The 22,762-nt window shown below is 40.4% G+C and overlaps 1 protein-coding gene across 1 annotated transcript; it reads right to left on the minus strand.

Annotated features, from left to right (window-relative positions):
• Positions 1-2,867: 2,867 nt before the first annotated feature.
• hrh1 (histamine receptor H1) lies at positions 2,868-5,302 on the minus strand. Its single transcript, XM_062411618.1, has one exon. It carries the CDS (start codon positions 5,117-5,119, stop codon positions 3,473-3,475), a length of 1,647 nt encoding a protein of 548 aa, XP_062267602.1. The 5' UTR covers positions 5,120-5,302; the 3' UTR covers positions 2,868-3,472.
• Positions 5,303-22,762: the final 17,460 nt, after the last annotated feature.

The following is a 22,762-nucleotide window of genomic DNA, read 5'->3' on the forward strand; positions in this document are numbered from 1 at the left end:
TTAAGTGAAAGATTGTAAACGTATAAGATAAGCCTGAATTATCTACTATAATTATCAAAAACACATTAGGTCTTGGCTACAGTAAGGTTCGTTGGATTTGCAATTGCAGAAAATGTAGCATTTGACCCATGTATTCCTTAAAGTATGCACTACACAGTTGTTGTCAGTCTGTTTCCCACTTAACCATTGTCCTGTTTTAATTTCAGTTGAATCCCCTTTGTGGTGCATGATCAAATCAAAGATACAATAGAATCACTTTTATAGGTAAGACATTTCTGTAGATTCTGTGTCTATGCAGTTAGTCACTGGCTGCCATAGAAAATGTTTGGCATGCCCTGTCAGTTAAATGTACCTCATGCTTCTCTCTCTTATTTACATATCACGTGAAATATTTCTTCTTTGAAGAAGTATCATTATCCTCATCCACATCCGAAATGTCTGAAAGGAAAATTTTGGAGGGTTATGGTTCAATTTAAAATTTGAAAAAGCCTTGGTTTACCCTTCACAAGCACTCAAAGCAATCAGCTTCAACACAATGATGTAACTTAAACCACCTCAGAGAGCCTCAATGTGACATCCTGCAAAACTGCTTGATTGATGAGCACATTTTAGGCAAACTTTGACTCCCATCTATAAATCATGTAACATAAATCACCCACAAAATAATAAAGATCACATTAAAGACGGGAAGAGGTGAGAGCTGCAGAGGTTCCTCCCTGAATCATTCACTGACAGAAACGACTGCTGGCACTAAAGGGGATGATGTTATCGCTGGTTGGCAGTTTTTCCTACAATAACAATAAATATAGTTTGAAATACAGTGATTGTTTGGTCAGTTGCACGACCAAGGTTCTTCTCTGACATACAGTGAAATATCTATTAGGTATATCAGGGTCAACTGGGACAATATTAATATTATAATAATATAAATAATATAATGTAATAACATATAATTAAGTACCCAAACTAAGAGTTGAGAACCCCGCAGGAGGGGCCACAAGATGATTACACGATGATTTTTAGAAATTAGATATAGCCTTTCTTGGTCATAAAAGATGTATATCGATATAACATGTATATCATCAGCCTTCTGATTTTCCATGTGGCCTGACCTCTGATTGGATTATGACGGATGAGTTGCTTCAAACTAGCGCAAATCAATATTCTTCATGTGCTTCAACCACCTCGGCTGATTCTTGGTTCAGTTATTTTGGGGGTCTGTGGCTAAAACGTTTGGTAACCCCTCGAATAACTGACTTTATCCCTTACATATCCCTATTTGTCTGTTTGTAATAACAAGTAGCATCATTAAAACCTAGTTTAATACCATTAAGTAATCTTTTCTTGCTGAAACCAATAATAAAGAAAACTTTGAGGGACTGAAGAAAGCCAGGCAGCAGCAGGAATTTACTTGCATAAGCCTCTCAGAGATGTCCATGTGATGTACATGCACATAAAAACTTTCCTTGGTGAGTCTTAAACATGATGAATGCAATGTCACAATGGGTCTGAAATTGGCCTTTGAATCTGCAGTTATTTGTATCTACGAGCCAAACCTAATGGCTTTGATTTGTGATATTACAAAGACCAGTGTTTTTCCTGAATACCAGCCTGACACTGGCTCCATTCTGTTGACAGAGATGTACCCAGTGCTATCACACGCACACATCTAAACATCATCACCTCTTCCAGCTCAGTCCCACCCCACCCTCTGATTTGTTTGATTTGGCTAAGTAGTGACTCACAACCAGTCTGTGTTCATCGTACACAGGAGACATTGTGGGTTTCTTGAGCCACATTTGTGTTGGAGTAATACACAGCAGTTTTAATTATTATAACCTGTTTTCCAACAGTTTAATTCTTATGCAAGAATTTGAAATACACCAATTGGCCCCAGACATGTAAAATGCAAATCACTCGACATAACACACTGCTTTTGAAAATCCGAACACATTGACATTATGGGAACGGTAAAAGGTTTTTCCACAGTGAGATTGCAGGCAAAACCTTTTCCCAATGGGAGCCATACTGTGTGTTGTTCTGTGAAACTCTGTGTGTGTTTGTTTCCAAATATTCAATCAATACCGATGCATTACAGGAGTCTCAAATTGATGGGCTCTTTCCTGCAGCGGGTTGAAATGACATTTGATGCTCGTACGCTAACGGCAGAAAAGGTGCCACATCATATCAGAAAACAGACGAATGTGAAATGAGTAAGCTTGGCAATCAGTAGCTAAAGGGCAGTTTTGTAAGAGCAACAGGATTTAAGCAGACGCGGTGCAGACAGTGGTGTTTTGATTCAGACACACAGCCACTACTGACCAGCGTCTAAGGTAGTGTAAATCCCCTGACTAGGTGTCTCACTGCTATGACCTTGATAAACAGGATGGAACCCTTATTTGGTGATGATTTTCTTCCAACTGGTACTGCGGACGGACGGACACAGCAAATAACACACAGAGGATGATATCATGTCTTGCATGTCTTATTCTTTTTCATATCATGTCTTGTGAAAAGCCTCTTTGTTTAAGTTCTGGCTTTTGTGAACTTGCGGCCGGTTGTTCCATTTTGAGCACCCGTGCTTGTTGCATAAGCTCTGCAGAGCTTATTATTATAAAGTCTCACAAGCAGCTCAAGTCTGAGTTAACTTCATTATTTCAAATCTCAAGATGAATTTCCAACAAAAACTATTTAACAACTGTCAACAGCATATCCACACTGTGTCTGTCGATATCAATTAATAGCATTTGTATTTTGTTAAAATTTCTTTACATGATGTATTTAATGATTCACTCGCATCTTCTGAATGAAACCAGACCAGAACACTTCATGGCGAATAATTTAGAAAACAATGGCTTTAATCTCTGAGAAGCTTTTTTAATTTTTGCAGACCTTTAAATAGAAGCATGAAACAAAAGGACAAAAGAATAGATCCCTTTTCAGCTCAGTAGACAAATGCCAAGATGTGTGTTTTCCCTGGATGCCCTGAGGTCTCATATCCTGTTTTAATAATGAGAAAACATGACAAATGAAAATGAAAAAAATTGTGATTCATGACAGTGCCTGTAAAACAATACAAATCTACCAGCATCCTGTTCAATCACGTCCCTGTTTCTCTAGATTTATAGTGCAAAAAAATGATAAATAAATAACGAAAACGCTTTTCTTTAAAAACACATTTTGGACATAGTTGCCATCATTCTGCTTCAGAGCAAAGAACATAAATGTGTGCCCCTGGTTCAGAGATCAAATTCCTCTCTGTTTAGAGACCTCTAGTCCCACACAATTGTTACTATCACTGTAGAACAGCATAGACAAAATAAATAACATAAAGTTCAGACATCATCCAAACTGTTGTCCCGAGTCTGAGAAGTGCTGTGAGCTACAAAGTTAAAAATAATCAGAAACAACAGACATTCAATGGTTTTGTCCATCAGCAGCCTCTAAGATTTTGGTTCTGCTTGTTTTCCTGTCACAATCGAATGTTCAGAATACTTTTGAAGACCCTTTTAAAGTTCCCATTGCAGAGTGGGTATATGAAAGGGTTGAGAGTGGAGTTGATGTAGCCCAGCCATATTGTGAACATGTGCAGGTCATGGTGCACACACACTCTGCAGAACGCCATGACCATGAAAGCTATGAAGTACGGAATCCAGCACAACATGAACGCAGCAATTATGAAACCCAACTGCTTGGCTGCTTTGTGCTCTTTATGGATCCTCAGACTCTGGATGCGCTGACGTGATTGGTCTATAAACTTTTGCCATGTCTGTCTCAGTGTCAGCGCGTTGGCCGGGTCCAATTCGGCGTCTTCAACCCCCTCATCCGTCCAGGGCAGTGCCTGACTGGGGTCGTAGGTGGTATAGCACTCCGACGTGTATCTCTGCACATCTGACACCTGACTGATATCACAGACGCCGCTAACTGAGTTTGGTACAGTGACGTGACATTCGTTTAACGATGCTTGAAGTTTGTGCTCATAATTTCCCTCGGAGAAAAGGACGTCCTGAGGCACCGAGTTGTTCCTCAGAGGAATATCAGCATCTGGCTGCTTCTCCTCCGGGGCCAGGGAGCACCTTTTGGCCTTTCCTGCCATTCTGAGTTGCTCTGTCGTCATGGCAAGCAGCGATGTCTGCTGGCATTTGACAACAATTTTCCTGTGAGATGCAGAAGGAGTAATTTTGTTTCTATCAGCCTCCTCGAGTGAGTACGCCTGGTCGAGAGTGTTGTGGTCCAGCAGGCGTTGCTTTTTAGAGGGTTTGAGCGGAGCTTTACACTCCCTCTCTGGTGACTTGGAGGAATGCTTCTCAGGTGTTTTGACATTTTGTCCATTATCATTCTCAAACGAGTCAGTTGGATGGATGATTCTCTCCCGGTCCCTCAGATGCTGCCTCACGGCCAAGTAGATGTTTGTGTAAAACCACAGCATCAAAATCGAGGGCACATAGAAGTTGAAGACGGCGGTGATGACCTTAAACCACGTGACGAAGCGGAAATCTGTGTCACACTTGTTCTCCTCCTCAGGTTTCAGGTCCACGTGTGTGAATGACCTCCATCCTAGAATTGGAATTATCCACATAATCGACAGCAGCCAGGCCCCAGCGATCATCACACTGGCTTTTCCTCGCGTTCGATACTTGAGGTACTTGAGCGGCTGTCTGACTGAGCGGTACCGGTCCAAACACAGGATGAACAAGCTGAAAATCGAGGCTGTGCTCGCCACATAGTCCATAATGAGCCAAAATTGGCAGACAGCCCGACCCAGCCTCCATTCATCCTCCAGTAAATACACCAAGTTCAGAGGCATGACCGTGGTCCCCACAATCAAATCCGCCACCGACAAGCTGACGATGTAGAGGTTCCCGACTGTGTGCAGGCTCTTCTCTCGCTTCACGGCGTACAGCACAAGCAGGTTCATGAATATGGTAAGGAGAGAGACGAGTCCCAGAAAGACTCCCAGCAGGGCGTTGTGTAAGCGGCCGTGGCTGCTCAGAGTGCGATTGATCCTCAGTGAGTCACTGTCAACGAGGCCACTCCAGTTATTGCTGTTATTGACGTAGCTGCTGGTGTTGAGGTGAAGTACAGGGTTTGTGGAGGATGACAGACCAGATTCCATCATGGGAGGTTAGACGGTCACCTCATCGTGTAAAACTGTCCTCAAACATGACTGTAACAGCAGACTGTATGAAGCAGTGTGTTTGAATCAGGTGATGAAGGTGTTTGGAGTCAACACTTGCTGCATAACAACCAGTGGAAGAATCAAGTAATCCTGTCATCAGCCTTGTGTTGATGTGTAGTCCATTTGTCATATAAATACAAATATCCAAACAGATAATACCTGGAAAACATAAAGAACATCAGAGGTTAGAATTGCAATTTGTCACATTTCTTTTCTTTTTTTGGGGTCTTAATTCAGGTTGTAAGATTTTTATCCCATTTCTTTCAGCAAAAAACGGAACATTGTAAAGTAGAGTATCTCTCTCTTCTCACATTTGAATGGAATTTTCAGGATATGAGAGAGAAATCAACTAAAAGGGCAAGATGCAAGATAAAGAAACACTTAAATCCTGCCTGACACATTTGATCTGTGTTCTTTTATGTTCGGATATACAGTCTCAGTGGACTAAAATCGGTCATGCTGTTTCTCTCTCACTGACCAGCTGGCTTTTTTTTACACTCATATGACGTGAGGGTGACACATCCCATCAATACACAGCAGAGGACCAACTGTGTGACTGGAACAAAGGAGGCTATATATCTATCCATCTATGTATCTATGTGTCTGTCTGTCTATCTGTCTGTCTTTCTGCCTGTCTATCTATCTATCTCTAAGCTGTATCAGTAAAGAACCACAAGTGTTTCATGCTCAGAAAAAATAACACAAATCACTTAGAGCAGCAATGAGGGCTGAGATGTTTTTTATAAGCGGTCCCTCAGAAAGTGACTCATCAGTTAACTGTCACCGTGGTTTTGATTTTAAAGTGATTCAATGCAGGAAGATGTATTTCCTTTCATGTTTACATCCGCTTGCCTCAACCAATTCGATCAAATAGATAAAAACATAAGCCAGAGAGGGACAGAAATGAACAAACATTGGTTTTGACAAGAATTCCAGCTTTTGGGAACAAGTAAGTCTGGGGGCAATAAAACAATAACAATAATAATTGAGATATAACTGTCATCAATAGCAATAGTCTGTGACAAAGTAAACATAATCACAATATATTGCTAATGCATTGTGTAAGCGTTGTGAGGAGGATTTTAATATGTACTTGGTGTCACTCTCTGCACAGAGTTTAAAACCACAACTTTCTGTCAGGACTCTTTAAATTCAAAAGAAATTATGATGTGACATTTATCATGATAATCATCGACATCGACTGATAGCAAAAACTTGATAAAATAGTTTTGCCCTATCACTCAATAGTCATTTAAACAATGGGACAATGACAGCAGTATATTACAAATAATTATGAATGCACTGAATTGAACTCAAATTCAAATGTACAAACAAGATATGAAGATTAAACTGAAACACAGTACATACAGTACATCCTGTTTGCCATATGTGGAGCCTCGCATAAGAGGCTTTTACTCAAACAGTGTGTCTATCATTTATACGGGTGACTGTGTGTCCAGCATCCCTGTGTGTACAATAACTGCCTCTGCAACACAAATATTTTGAAACCATATAACTCACTGAATTCCCAAAGAATGACACAATACTGAGGGGGTGGATAAAAGAGATGAAAAATAGACCTGCTGCGTGTTTTCTGACTTTGAGCTGCACAATCTTACTGCACCAGGACAGGACAAGATATTGATCAGACTCTAATTATTCAATGTGATTAAATCCTAGATGAGCATTGCCTGTCTGGTTTCATTAGAAAAGGAGCGCGGTCGCGGATTAATCGCGCTGACTCTGATGAATCCATCAACGTGAGAAATGGCTTTCGAAGCGAAGTCAGTGCGCAGAGATCAACCTGTTGATCCGCGCGCGGAAACTTTTCACTTTTGGTGTGAAAACGATCGAAAAAATAGACCATGAATCGACTTTAGCGTGGATAAGTTAACCACTTCAACCCATCGTGTTATCCTCTCCAAACATACCTCTCAACAGGAATCTCCACGTCCAAGTGCGCGTTGTTATTCTTGCTTCTTGTGATCGGGGTGAAAATCCCCCCAAAAAGAATGAAGGAAAAAGGTTTTAAAGAGAAAGAAAGAGGAATCTCTTCCTTCCTCTTCCTCCTCCTTCAGCTCTCTCTCTCTCTTTCTTTTCTCTCGACTGGACTCAGACTTCAGAGTCCACGTGAACAAGTGCAGCCATAAAAAGGAGCGACTGTCTCTGGATGGAGTTTTCACCTGACTGGGTCGCGCGTCATGATTTCACTGTGTGGGATTCACACCGTCAGCGAGCGAGTGGGTTCCAGAGAGTTCCTGCATAGCGATGACATGTGGCGATAACTGCGTCGAAACAAAGTTATACTGAAGGAACAATTACAGGTCGATTAACAAAAGCTACAGCAGAGGTTCTCTAAGTAGGGCTCGGGACCCCCGGGGGGTCGTGAGACACTGAGAGGGGTGGTCTCCAGATGATATCCCCAAATCACATTAAAAAATATAAATTTAAGTTTTTATAAATGTAAAATATAAACATGCAAATAATAATTATAGCCAATTTGTAATACAATTGAAGGAACTGTTGACCTCGTCTTTAAACGGTTATAGAAAACAACAGACAAAAACCACGTAACGTACATAACGTAAGCCCCTACTTTCAAATTCGACTCTAAACGAGAACATTTACACCATATTTTTAGCCTTAATGTCTGATTGTGATCCACATGCGAATGCGGGGGCCACTGACACTTTGATGACACCACAGGAGCAGTATGGAGACATTTGATTTTTTATGTTGTTTTTGAAGATGTGGTCACCAGTTCCTTCAATTGTATTGTATTTGGCTGCAACACTGTTTATCCCTGAAACTCAGAAAAGTGAAAGTCATTCATGCCAGTGTCTCAATTCAACTCAGTTCCATTTGACCAAATTAAAAACAAATACATCCCCAGCTCAATATCCCAACACAGCATGTCAGCCAATAGGCACCATTGCCAGTGTTTGGCCTTATGTACAATATAAAGAAAACCGGTTTGACTTGTTCCCAGTTTGACTCAAGTCATCTTAACTACAACTTCCTATGAAAGATTATTTTAGCCTTCAAGAAAAAACTTTGTGATAGTAGCAGTAATACCTTAAGAGTTTATGAGTGTTAATCATTTGCTCGACCTTATCTCTTTATGACACGTGTTTATGGCTTTACTGCAACTGATCCTGTTGTGACACCTGGCTCAAGGCTGAATTTCAATAACGTTAACAAACCAGCCGATGCACTGGAAGCATAAAAGTGGATAAGCAAAATAATCCCATTAATCTCCTAACAAATAAACCATCAACTAACAGCACTGTACAGCAACTTGTAAATCATATCACAACAAATCAAGAGGTTCATTTTCCAATGTACCAGCCGTCCCCATGACTTGATTGGCCAAATCAAGCCCGGGTCCTCCGGATGTCCGAACCTTTCCTTTATCTCTGAGGCTGAAAGGCTGCAGAAAGCACATGTCAGCCACTTTTGTCCCCAAACTGATATTTTCTGTCACTTCCCAGGACTTATGGCCACAGGTCGAGGACCGGAAATTAAAAAATTCTAAACTTTGCCTTCCGGGCTCACTGCATAAAACTAAGCAGAAACAGAAACCCACCTATCTTCTCGCTCTGTCTTCGGTGTCTTGAAAAAAAACCTTGAGTTACTTCAACTTCTTCATTTGGGGTAGGAACCCACCCCTGAACTTTGAGGTGCTGATCGCAAACCACCTCAGTCTGATAAAGCCAACAGAACGACATTGTTTGCAAACAGAAGGGATGCAATCTCTTCTTACAACCTCCATCCTGTTAATTAATGTCAGAAACAGGATTGGTGACAAGGAGCACATTGTTGCAGCTCCCTCTGGAAACATGTTATGACTTTGTGCCAAAGATACAGACAAAAAATCTTGCTTTGGAAAACTTGTATTATTATTACGAGGTGCCAGTAGACGCACATTTATTATTGAGGGTAACATTCACTTCAGCCAGATTTGCGAGCCGTGTAACAATTTATTGCAAGTCTAGGAATAAAGACTTGAGAAAATAAAATGTTTGATTTACAAAATGTCAATTGATTTTTCTCTCTTGGGAGTCTGACTGCGAACAATGAATTTCATGCCAATATTGCTGCACTCAGAGCTCTAGGTCTATTTTAACATCATTAAGTCAACTGCATTGATCTTATAGTTCTGGAAAATAGTATCTATACACCCCAATTAATTTGAACTTTTTTATAATGTAATAATAACTCTCACCATCGTAATGTCATTTCAGCAAAATGGTGATGATTAATTGGTTTGTCCAAATCATCTGTAGATCGTATCTCACAATATCGTGTAACAAAAGTTATTGAAATCTTCCCAACGTCACATCTGACTCATTTTAGTGACATCATGATGACATCATCACAACCATATTATAGAAAATCAATTTTTAATCTATTTAGGCTTCAGGTTATGTCTATAGTCCTAAATTCTTAATACATGTACATTTTAGATTGTTCTCATTATTTGCATAGATGTATTAGCAAATATGTAATTTAGGACAATATGTTTGTTGATCTTGATCTTGGTGATTATGTGAAAATGAAATGAAAAGTTGAAAGACACTATTTTACATTAATTCTATCCTTGTTCAAACAGAAGATGCACCAACCCTATCATTTTTCAGACTAACAGGCCCAAATGGATTATGTGCATCCCCAGCTCTTGCCTACAGGAAAAACTGAGGGTGAAGAGGTGATGAAAAATAAGAGAGCGGAAGGAAGAAAGGGCAGGAGGGGACAGGAAGAAAAGAAGTGGGAGATGAAAAGGGGAGGGAAGTTCTGAAGAAAAGGGAGCAGGAATTTGTGTCCGATAAATTCTGTGTGTGTGCGTAGGTGTGTGTGCATTTGTGTGCATGCCTGTGTGTGCGTGTGTGTGTGTGTGTGTGTGTGTGTATGTGTGTGTGTGTGTGTGTGTGTGTTTGTGAGAGATGTGGAGGAAATGGAATGCTAACCTAAAATTAAGAAAAGACCAGTAGGAGGTGTCCGTATATTGAACTCCTGGACCCCTTCGGGAAAATCCCAGCTTTCATCAAATACCATGAAAGTAGTTGAGTGAAGCTGCTCTGTTAACAAAAAACCAGACAGGTCTACTGTATTCATAAAAAAACAGGAAGCAAGCCATTGCTTACCTACAGCATGAACGCTTAGTTTCCATCATAAGAAGGACATAGCAACACAGAATCTATGGAGATGTCCTCCCTGAGAGGACGTCAGCAGGTAAATGATTGACCACGGATCAACTTTTATTGATTGAAAATGATTCACACTGAAGTCTGATAAATGCACCACATTTGTCACAGTGCTTACGTTGCTTCTTCTGTATAGGCATCCTATTCACACACATCCATGAAAGGATTGCTCAAGGGAACTTTGACATGCACTTTGGAGGAGCCCGGGGATCAAACCACAAACCTCTCGATTGGCAGATATTCCTGCCAGGATCGCTAGCTGCCTACTTATAAGTGTGCAGTAGTGACAGGGGTTGTCTATTTCTGCTGCGTGTGTGTGCGTGTGCGTGTGCGTGTGTGTGTGTGTGTGTGTGTGTGTGTGTGTTTGTGCAATCAGATTAATCTTTTTATTTTTGTGTACCTGTTTCCTGTCTCCATGCATGCACAGTGGAAGTGGTAATGTGTGTATTCTCAGTTGTGTGTGTGAAAGAGTGCGTGCAGTGGTCTTCCTAATTTAATGAGGGTCAATCTGTACGGGAGCATGTAATGGCCTGTAATTACAGATTGTAGGGAAACGGATGCGGCCAGTACATTATATGAGGTTTGTCAAGTAAGCCAGATGTTTGTAATGGGAAACAATCACTGGTCATGACCATCAGTTATGTTATTTAATATAGTTATTTTCTTACATTCTTCTTCTTTGCATACATCTCAGGAATAGGCCTTCAAGGTTCAAAATGACTGGAATTCTTTTGATTATCAATAAATCAATATCAGTCCTAATATTAGTCATTCCCAATTAGACAGTGTTGGATTTCTCATTTCTTTTGTGGTTCTTTTCCATAGCAACACTTCAAAAGCCATTTCACTGTCTTGCAGGTGAAGAGCGACATCTGCTGGTCAGGTCTGTAAATGCTGAAATATCCTAGAAAAGAGCTGCAATTTTGATGTAGCGATCATCTTATATGAGGGACATGTACCAGCGTTTAAAAGAGGATGAAATCTCCTTTTAGCATTTGGAATCTGCGTAACCTTCTGTAAAGCCTCTGTAAAGTGTCTGATGATCTCAACCATCCACTGATCTACTCACCAGTAGATCAGTGTCTCTGAGAAATAATAAGAGGAGAAAATCTGAAGCTAATCTCCCTTCATGTGGGATTTACTTTGCTGTTAGCACTCGGACTTGACCTTGCAACCTTTTGTTCCGTCTCTGTAAACAAACGGAGCGATGAACCTTAAGAGCAACAGCGAAGGAGACTGAAGGATGCCAGTCATCGTGTTCAGACGGCAGGATGTCCTTTTCATTTTAGGAATATCTGCAGAGGGAAGTGTGGCTGACCTTCATTTCTTCAGTCCTCCTCTCAGTGCCTTTTTCCATCTTGTCCTCATCCTTGTCGTCCTTCCTCTTTCTTCTTTTACTTTTACTTGGCGAGATAGACACGTCCTTTCTTCTTAAACTGCAGCTGACCTGTCCAACACTGTCCCTCCACTTTGCTGTAAAACTACTCCATTAACAACAAAAGTGAAAGTACTCCATATAAACCCTATGATTGTCATATAATTTATGATATTATTAACACTCATCATTAATTTAAAGTTGACAAAAAGTGCTTTTGGTCAGAACAAGTAAAAAAAACGATTTGGCTGCTATGCCTGTGACTTCTCATTATTTTCATCATGAATTGATTTGACTTTTGTTTCGATTAACAATTTGACTCAAAAGTGAGAAATTTTCGTCCTTTACAAAACAATAGTGCAAACATTAAAACTGTCCATTTTACTTTAACCTCCAGCATTAAATCTGCACATTTGTGAAGCTGACATTAGATTAAACCAATTAATAGATTGTTTGGATATTCCTAATGAAAAATTACATTTGAAAAATTGTTTAATTTTAGTCTGACCAACTGATTTGTTATTTCAAGTCTAACGTAATATCTATAATCATACCGATTTCTAAATGTCCTATTTCATGTGATCTGTATATGTTTTTTTCAAGAAAAATTGTAATTTGTATTTAGTCTTTTCTGTTATAGCCTGCTATTCCTCCATCCATTCTCTATAATTCCACCAATCCCAGCTATTAATGGGCACAACATGGGGTACCACAGGGCCCACTCAGGGCCAACATGAAGAACCTAACCATCATTCTCACATTCGCACCAACAGAGCATTTTGAGTCTCCGATTACCAGACCTCAAACTGACAAAACACAGAATCAAACTGGGACTCTACCCTGGAAACAATGCTAACCACTGCACCACCAAGCTTCCTTACTATCAATTCATAGCTGTCACATAATTGTAGTGGAGTAAAAAAATGTCCTTCTGATATGTTCTGCCTGAATATACAAATACTTACAAGGGATAAAAGGGACGTAGCTTCACATTTTATTTCTAAATACAACATTAAAGTAAATGTACTCGGTCACATTCCACCACTGGAGTATTTCCATCAGTAGTGAGCTTGCCTTTAAGCCAGAGCAGTGTGTCCTTCTGAGGTGTCCTTGAGCAAGACTCTTAATCCCCACCAGCGCCAGTGATTTGGATTTGTAACAGTGGCTGCGAAGCTGTGCTGCATGAATCTCTGCTTTAATATAAACTCAGCACTTGGTCATGTTATATTTCACGACACATCTGGGCACTGGGAACCTTTTTATACCAACACAGAAGCTTAATTTCATCACATCAGTTAACTTGTGTTCTTTTTAATTTAAATGTGCAGCGGCAAACACAATCTCTGACACAGCTGCGTCAGCCCGACAATTTGAATGGGGTCTTCAGTCTGCCTTCCAACAAACTTGATTTCAATGTCTTGTTGGCAAGTCAGCACTTTTTCAAGCTGCGCTGCATCTAGATAAGAGCTTTTGTCAGACTGCGTATCACACTCCTCTCCGGCTGCAGTCTTTTTGCCGGCGCTGAGGCGAGGTGACTGGCATTAAGGAGAATGACAGAGGCCCACTTCATGCGCCCTCTACATCATCTTCACTTTCCCTTTTTATAAACCTCTCATCAGTCCCCCCCTTCTCTCTCCCCCTCTCTCTCCCAGGCTCCCTCCCTCTCAAATCCCTTTCCTCTCCTCTCCCCTCTCCCACTTAATTTCCTCCAATTTACTCCGGTCCCCCCACCCTCCCCTCGCCCCTCGCTGCCTCCCTCCATCCCTGCGTCTCATGGGCATTTTGCAGTCACATAGTCAGGCATGTGAGGTGAAGGACTTATGTAATCTGCTCTCTCTCTCTCTCTCTCTCTCTCTCTCTCTCTCTCTCTCTCTCTCTCTCTCTCTCTCTCTCATTGTCTGTCTTTCTCTCTGCACCCGTGCTAATTTAACAATTACCTAGGAGCTACAGGAATCCAATTCAACTCTTGTCTTTATTTGGAGGAACTCTATTGTAAATGCAGGTCTAGACTTAAACACATATAGCTGGATACTGGATCCTCTGTTAACTGGACCTGCTGTTTTACCTTTAACAGTTTTTCCTTAATATAAGACGCCACAGACTGATTTCTGCAAAAATACATAATGCTAATGTTTTTTTAATAGTCTTATAGACACATACAGCCTCGTCTCCTGGTGTAAGGTATCATGGTGAATACTGATGAGTTTGAGAATCATTTTTTAATAGAGAGTCAAAAAGCCCAAACAAACCAAAAGCTTTATCCTCCCTGACTAAGCAGAAATAGTGAGGTGTTAGCATATTGGATAATTCCATCCCGGCAAATAGCCAACGACATTAAAAGCGAGCAATATTCAGGCAAATCCGTCAGATAGAGAGCAGAGGGGCTCATCATGCACGTCTCTCCATCCTGAAACTAGATTCCTCCAACGACACCTCAGTAAAACCTGGTCTGAATGAAAACTGGCTTACTGGGGACCTGTTTTTTAATAGCATCTCAAACCTGACTTTAAATTGAATTCAATTTTTGAGTTTTATTTTAATTAATATATAAATGCGAGTATATGAATTGCATTCACCACTTTTTTTTTGCAAATATGATTATTTGTCACTAAGCCTAATTGAAAGTCCATATGCAAAGGGAATGTAGAATTTTAACGGAAGTAAATTCAAAAACCAGGATAAACTTGAATACTCATAAGACGTCTAAATGCAACTCGTTTGAAATGTATTTTCGTCCATTTTCATCACAAGATTTTTCTCTCCGGACTTAGCTGAACACCTAATACTCATTTGTTACTCATTTGCTAACTTACTGAATAATCAAACAGTTCACTGAAATGTTCATGTAAGTCTGGAATTATATACTGACACACATTGGCTCAGATGCAACTTCAAAATGCAAATATCTACTGAGCATCTAACTGTCAGACACATGCATGAATAACATCAATGTTTGTGTGTGTGTGTGTGTGTGTGTGTGTGTGTGTATGTGTGTGTGTAGGTGCCTGGGTGGTGGATTGACTTGAACCCAGGGGCAGTCCTGGAATAGACAGAGTCACTCATCTGTTTCTAATGAAGAATAATGCACTACACACAGACAAAAGCCCTGCCCTCTCTCACACACATGAACTCACACACAAACACAAACACACACACATACACACTCACACACACGTGCAAACACTGTGACAAACATGCATATGTATTGGTACACACATGCACTTCCAACACATGCCAATGGATGCACACAGCAAGACCCTGCAGGCCCCATTAACAGTTTCGGGGCCTTACACACACAGACATTCACAGACACACAGACACACACACAAACACACAGCCTCATTGTTTCTTTGAAGGCAATATTCAGAATTTGAGTTTACGTTGAAGAGAGGGAGAGCTTTAAAAATGCTTTCAATGTCCTGAAAGACTTTTTAAATATTTGTATCTTGGTGTTTTGGGGCCCTCACAGGATAAGCAGTATAGAAAATAAATGAATGCATATTTCTTGCTATAAATCAAACACAACCATCTCCTAACAAACAGTCGTATTATTTGTCATCGCTGCTGTGCATGTTCACATCAAAGCCGGTCAACTCCTTGATTCGCTGATGCTAATGCCACGCCGACTCTCATCCGCTGTCACGCGATCGCTGCCAGGCTGAAATGTGTTTCCAAGCAAAGCGTCTTGAGTTCTGTGCTCAGCAGTTCACTGCAGCCCCACCGATAAAGCCATATATGATGAGCCTCTGGAGAGGAGGCACGATGACACTGATACAATGAAATGACACTGGGAGATAGTGGAGTTCATGAGTTTCCACAAGCATCATATTTGTAGATAGCAGTTATTTGGAGAAAAAAAAATTGGGCTTTTAATTGGGCTTTTTGGAGTTTGCCAAAAACTGGGCTTGAGGTTGAGGACGGAAACAAAAAGGTCACAAGCCTTAGTTTATTTAGGGTCTATTTGAGATGGAGATTTGAGATCTGTCTCGGGTTGTTGTTTTTTCTAGTGTTGAACCAAGGCAAAACATTTTCTCAATGCAAGCAGAAATTATTCCAACATCCCATTAAATCTGCACAGATGGACAATACATCAGATTAGATCAAACTACATAACAACAGCAAAAACCTTGGTAATCAATCGCAATGGTTTTGATAATGATGCTTCAAATCACATCTTGAACCTCATACAAAAGGCAGAGAAGTCTCTGCACGGAGCTCCTTGTAGCGACTGCAGAATTACTTCATTGTCGCTGCTGATTTCATTTAGTGATGAAGGTAATGAGGAGGGTCAGGCATGGCGGGGCTTAGCAGAGGGTTTTTAGTCAAACATTAAAAACTCTAACCGGGGAAACAAGCTTATGTCGTTCCAAATAAAGCACTGTGGAGAACTCTGAAACAGGGTCGTACAGTAACCTCTAATGCATTTGTGCCAAGTGAAGAAGAGGAGGAAGAAGGAGAGGTTGTTTTGGGGTTGGTCACAAGCCTCATTTTAGATCTTTCTTTTATTTGGTCTGTTTCCCTAGTAATGGCCATTTCCCTCTTCCTCACATTGTATCTCTTCTTCCTCTTTTTTTCCATTTGTCACGTTTAGTCTTTCCTCTTTGTCGCATGTTTCTAGTCTTTCATTCGTTCTGACATAACACACACACAGTTTGAAGGTATTATATCTTTGCAAGTACACACAATCTGTCTCACACACAGACACACACACACTCTCAAACAGACACAAAAAGCATCAAATGTATATAATTGCACAGTTCCAAGAGGCAGTGACCTTCAGTGCCCATTCTGCATGTTTTTCAAGTCAACCAAATTTGTAACAAGCACATACACACACACAAACATACAGAGAGAAAGAGGGAGAGAGAGAGAGGCAGATGTTATCTATGCAATTCCAAGCCCTGTCCATCATGTGGCAGTGTGCAGCTTCTTAGGAGCTGCTGTCACAATGGAGCAGAGCCAGTCAAAGTCAGTCTAATCCTCTGTCTCTCTCTCTCTCTCTCTCTCTCTCTCTCTCTCTCTCTCTCTCTCTCTCTCTCTCTCTCTCTCTCTCTCTCTCTTCACACACACACGCATATGTCTGGTCTTTATCTCTGTGTGCAGCTTGAAGCTTACAGCCTGCCTCCCCCCTGCGTTCTTCTGCTCCTCTCTCTTTGATGCTCGCTGGAAACACAGGACCTGCTAATGGAGACAAGAAAAAGGCTTCTCACCACACAGCCTTTCTTGTCATTACAGTAGTGTTTGAAAAGCAGGGGGGGCGGGAGAAAAAACGGGGGGAAATATATTTTTCGTGTATTTTTTCCGTGTCTTTTTTTATAATATAAAAGTGTTTTGACAGAGCAATGTGACAAATGCAGTAAAAATGACAGATAATTGTTTTTTGCTTTTCTCTTTTGACATTAAACTATATGTTATATATAAGGACAATTTACTATATTTACCAAGTGCATCTGAGTTGTTGATGTAGTGCAAAAATGAATGGTAGAATTGGAATAGCAGTTATTTTTCCTCTGGTACAACAAGCTTATCTGGAACCCAACCTTTGCAGCTGTTACCCACCTGGTTCTGGATCCATTCATCCATCCATCTATCTATCAGGTGACATTGGGCAAGTGGTGTTTTGTTATCAGGTTAAATCAAATAGCTTGAAGAACAATAGAAGCTTTTCAGTATCATTCCAAATGGAAGGGAACAGATTGGAGTCTAGGTCACTATAACTCAAGATGCTAATTATCCTGATGTGTAGATTCTCAGGGTTCATCTTATCACAACACCAGAGACAGGGTAGCATCATAAAACATCCATTCTAAAGTATTCATGCACAGGCCTTCAGACCTCTCACATCAACCATCTGCATATAAGGCATATTATAAGTCATACACAATATCTATGAATTAAAATGTATATAATTAACAAATGATCTGACAATGGCAATTTAAAGCCTATCCACACCTCAGGATTGCCAGTCCAAGATTCCATTTGCAGACAAGTTCTGCCAGGTTGGGTTCAGACAGAAAAAACAAAGTGCCTACCCAGTTTGGGTATTTGAGTGGGAGGATCCCCAAAGTCACTGTCTCTCTTCTCACAGAAGAGAGACACTACAATTTCTACACAATTTTCTCACTAGGAGAAATTGTGTAGTGTGTAGCGCCACCATCGTCTTTTAGTATGAACTCTGCAAGACTGCCAATCGTCGTGTCAACTTCACAGCGATCCAAAAACTTTGAAGGTCATGTGGTGTGAACTCATGAGTTGAAACATTTTTGCAAAACCAAATTATACGGGTAGCAAACTAGGGAGGTGAGTGAAGCAACATTACCAAGTATGGGCGTGGGAATCACATTTGTTTGGTTAACTTCTATATCCTATTATATAATAGGATAATGTCTCGTTATATGGTCAAAAGTATGTGGACCTGGCAAATCTAAAAACTGATATTTTAGACAATATTGTGCTTAAGCTCACGACAAACACACAAACACACGCACACACACACTCACACACACACACACACAAACACACACTGAACAAAAAATGTCACACGGACCACCCCCCCCCCCCCTTGCCCTCGTTACACACCACGAACTCTCACACAAACACAAGATATCTCTCTTCCTGTTAGACCCTCAGAGTCAGTGATCCTTACTGTGCACTCAAATTCATCTTTGTTCTACAGATCGACAGTTTGATTTATCGTGAGTCGTTGCGCGGCAGCTTGAGCTCCTCCGCAAAAAGGAGCAAACACATCACCTTTACCTTTAATGGCTTTATTTCACCTCAACAATGGTGCTGTCATCCAGTAATGGAACCCCCTGTGATATTCAGCCACATATTTCATGTTGGCTCTTTATCATGGCTATGAGGAGGAGGATGGATTGGATATCATCCTAATGCGATTCTAACCTTGTGGTGACAAGGTAATAAGGAGTAATCAGGACAGTTTGCATAGAAATAGATACATTAGAACAGTCAGATCGACTGTTTCTAGCTCCTCACTATATTGCTCCATGTGAGGGATTGACCATCTCAGTGTGAATGAAATGTTATTTAAAACAAAAGTGGATGTGTAAGTAAACTGAGTAGATGAAGTGAAGGCCCTGTGACGTATTTAAATTGAACAGAATGTATTGAACATATAAATGTGAACATTTGAGAAACTGGATGAGTAGAGAAACTGGTAAACTGATAAATATTTATTTAGTACTACACATTTAACGGCAGTTATACGGTTTATATTTGGAATATCATTTGATCTCTACTGTGTGAGTTTCGGCCCCACGTGCAAAACCGCAGTTCCGCGAGCACTGGGCTGAGACGAGAACTGACCCTTCCTTACACGCTTGCAACTGCTTGATGCCCGGGCCACACTGGCTCTGGAACAGCTTGCTTTTCATTTCGGCGCCCATAGTAAGAGATTAGAGTGTCTACACTGCCTGCGGTTTCGCTGCGGAGGCCGCGCCTCTCTTCTAGAGAGGTCTCGCCTATTCACAGCCAATAGACAGTTAAAAGCACTCCAGCGTCTCTGTTGACTGAATCCATTCATTTACTCTAACAAGGTTTTGACTGATATCACAAGACCAGAAGATGCACGGCTTCATACCGTAGTGTGCTGGCATTTAGTTGAGTACATGACCCTTTTTGTTGTGGCATTGTGCTTGATTCTTAATCTACAGTTGTGTATTATTGTCTATATAACTTTATATATTTGTTGTCTACCAGCCTTAGGTACAACTAGATCACAGAGGACGTCAGGTGACAAGTACAAAGAGCAACAAAGTCGATGTTAGGAGGACATTGAGGTTGATTGACGGATGACAAATCACATGACTTTCCAGCAGCTGGAGACCACAGACGACTTTTAAACAGCTGATACTTTCAATTTTCCTCAGAGAAAAGTCTCTTTGACAAACTATGTATAAGAGATTTGCTTGAGGGTGGACCCACCCCCCCTCTCCCTCCTTCAATTTCCAGGTGGTGAGTCACTGCATTGGTTCAAACATGGGGCACTCATACCCTGATGATGTAACTGTTCAGGTCTGTGTTGTTATTTTTAAAGAGAGGACAATGAGATATAATCTCTGCAGGCAGACTTCCTTCAGAATCAAGATGACTAGAAGTGACAGCTATCCTGCAGGTCAGGGAGCAGACGGGTAAAATTATGTCCTGACCTTTTAACTTCCAAAGTAATTTGTTGGTTCAGCCTGGCCCGTGGTCCCACATGAGCCTCCGCTGCAGGAGGCCAGGGGAGGTGATGCTGTACAAAATGGAGACTAAAGGAGCCATCTTAAAAGCGTTTGAGACTGTTCTTTCTTTGAAGATTAATAAGAACTGTTCTGAGACAGACAGAGGATGTTTCTGCCACTAAATCCTACACAAAAAAAATCGATATATGAAACAGATTTACAAACGCCACAAATTGCCAACACTGAAAGCTTTGCGATTTGTTTCTTTAATCAGTGAAATCAGCTGCTATAGTGTCAGATGTTGGCTGGAACGGAAACCAGCAGACTCTTGAGACTCAATGGCACATGATTGTAAACCACTGGTATTATGCAGCCTACAGGGGGGAGAGCTCCCTGCATGCTGCCCTCTCCATATGCTGCAATCGCCATTGTTCTTTTTTCCATGATAAGGCTGCAGGATTTGTATTACGTACGTATATTAGTTATTCTAAACCGATATAAGTCAGAACCCTGCACTTCAAAAGAGCCAGAGGTTGTTGGAATATTGCTTTAGTTTTGGTTCGGAGTGCATTGTAAGTACATATCATTAAAAACCATTTGAGGGGACAATTAACGCGTTTCTTCTGGGCTGACAATTTGATCAAAATTCAAACTAAGCAATATCATCTCTTTTCACAATAACTTCAGTTGACTCAGATATAGATATTAAATCATTACTACAAATCATGGTTTTATATAATTATCATTTATGTTAAATTAAGTATTTTTTTTAATAAATGAGACTTTTTTTGAAACCTTGACAAATTTCAGGCTAAATACTTTGACAATCTATCTTTATTTTAATCTTCATTTCTGTCTCTTTCTCCAACGTCTTTTTTTTCTTTCTGTGCATACGACAATAACTAATCTTGAATCCACATTACGTTTGGAATGATGTATGGATGTAGAGTAACTTATATCATTCAAGATAAGAAAGATCCAGCTACTTTTAAACATGAACGGCCGAATGTAAAAGATTAAAGGACATGTGTGTGCAGAAAATATGTGAATGCATTAATGTACCACATACATTTCTGCCCTTTGTAATGGTGAAAGATGATTAAACTGAATATGTTGTACCAGAAGACAAATGGTCCTTGGACAAATAGGGTATTATAAAATACAGTGTCATTTTACTTAAAGACCCATTGTGATTACCTGACAATCCATGATTGGTCTGCTACCCACATGCTCAATATTCCCTGACAGACAACTCATTTCCCTCAAATAAACATTGGCAATCCATTCACATAACGTTATAATAACGCTGTCACTGGTGACCTAGATTTAAGGTGGTAAACCATTAATCATACAGCCTGAGAGGAGAGCAGCAACCTGCTGGAAACCAAAGGAGGCCATTCAGCCAGGGTACCAGGGGAGCCCCTGTGTCTCTCTGGGACAATAACACACACTACTAACTGCTGGGCTCATAGAAGGTTACCTCACTAAAGTAGCACAGGGATTTGTGGGTCTACGTGGGGACGTGTGTGTTTGCACTGTGTGTGTGTTGTGGCGGCCTGCTGGCCCCTGTGATACACAAAGGACATGTCTTGAAAATGATAGATTAATGGCTGGTTTCTATTCAACCCTGAATACACCAGAGTATCTTTACCAATGCCTGGGTGGTGGAAGTCAAAGTTTGAAAATTAATCAAACATGAGCTGAGAGTGGCAGACGAAAACAACAACTGCAATATGTTTACACCTCGTGTTCCACTTAGCGCTGTGTGTGTGACTGTGAGTCAACCGGAAGTGTATTCATTCCTATGACAACCACTCCGGAATTTGCCTCCAGGAGTCCTGACTGACTATATTCACTCCACAGAAGTGTAAGCATTTAAATATATCAGAGTCTACTTACAATTGTCTCATTAAATAGAAACATAATCAGCCAGTTTAAGGCATTGCAAATTTCATTAACTAAATAATAATAAAGAAGTTGGATAAATGTGGGAAAGTTCATTATAACATTCATATAGATTTTTTGTTTGTATATACCCATAGACATATAGAAAATGATCAACATAAATAGGGTGGTTTAACCTGGTCAATCTCCACACGATCCGTTGCCATTCAATATTGGTTAGATTTTTACCTTTTTACTCCACAAAACCGTCCCCCGACAAAACTAGCCTTTTCCAATGGCGGCTGTTGTGTCATAAATTAAATGCATTTCAGAGCATTAAACACTTGGGGATGGATGAAACAGAAATGCCTGCAAAAAACTAAGTGTGACACCGCTATGCTAAGGGTTCTTTTATAAAAAAATGTTTTGCCATCCACAATATATTTAAAATAATTGTTTTCCATTTTACTTCACAAGATATCATTGTTATCAAGCTGCAATTTATGTTTTGTGAAAATCTTCAAATAGTAGCATGTTTATACCCTAACCTAAGATTTTAGTTTAGACATTTAGTTAAAAACACACAATGAACAAAAACTCTTTATGCAACCTGGTGAAATCACATTAGAAGAGACTTTGGTTCACGATCTGCTCATTCACGTGAACTAATAGTTATTTTCTTGTGTTAAGTGCTATAGCTTCAGGTTGAATCGCATGTTAATTCTGTGCTGTTGTTGTGTGCAGGAATGATCAGACATGGCTACAGTTGATAATGGTGTTAAAAAAAAAAAAATAGCAACAGCCCACAAACATTCTGAATCTGGGCCAGCAGGCCAGCAAACAAATACCCCAGATCTAAACTATTAAACAAGAAGAGAATAAAGCTACAAAAAATGAGGATTCTGTCAACATCATTTAGAATTACTTTCATCACAAT

Source organism: Platichthys flesus, chromosome 2 (assembly GCF_949316205.1).
Source record: "Platichthys flesus chromosome 2, fPlaFle2.1, whole genome shotgun sequence".
Taxonomy (NCBI): domain Eukaryota; kingdom Metazoa; phylum Chordata; class Actinopteri; order Pleuronectiformes; family Pleuronectidae; genus Platichthys; species Platichthys flesus.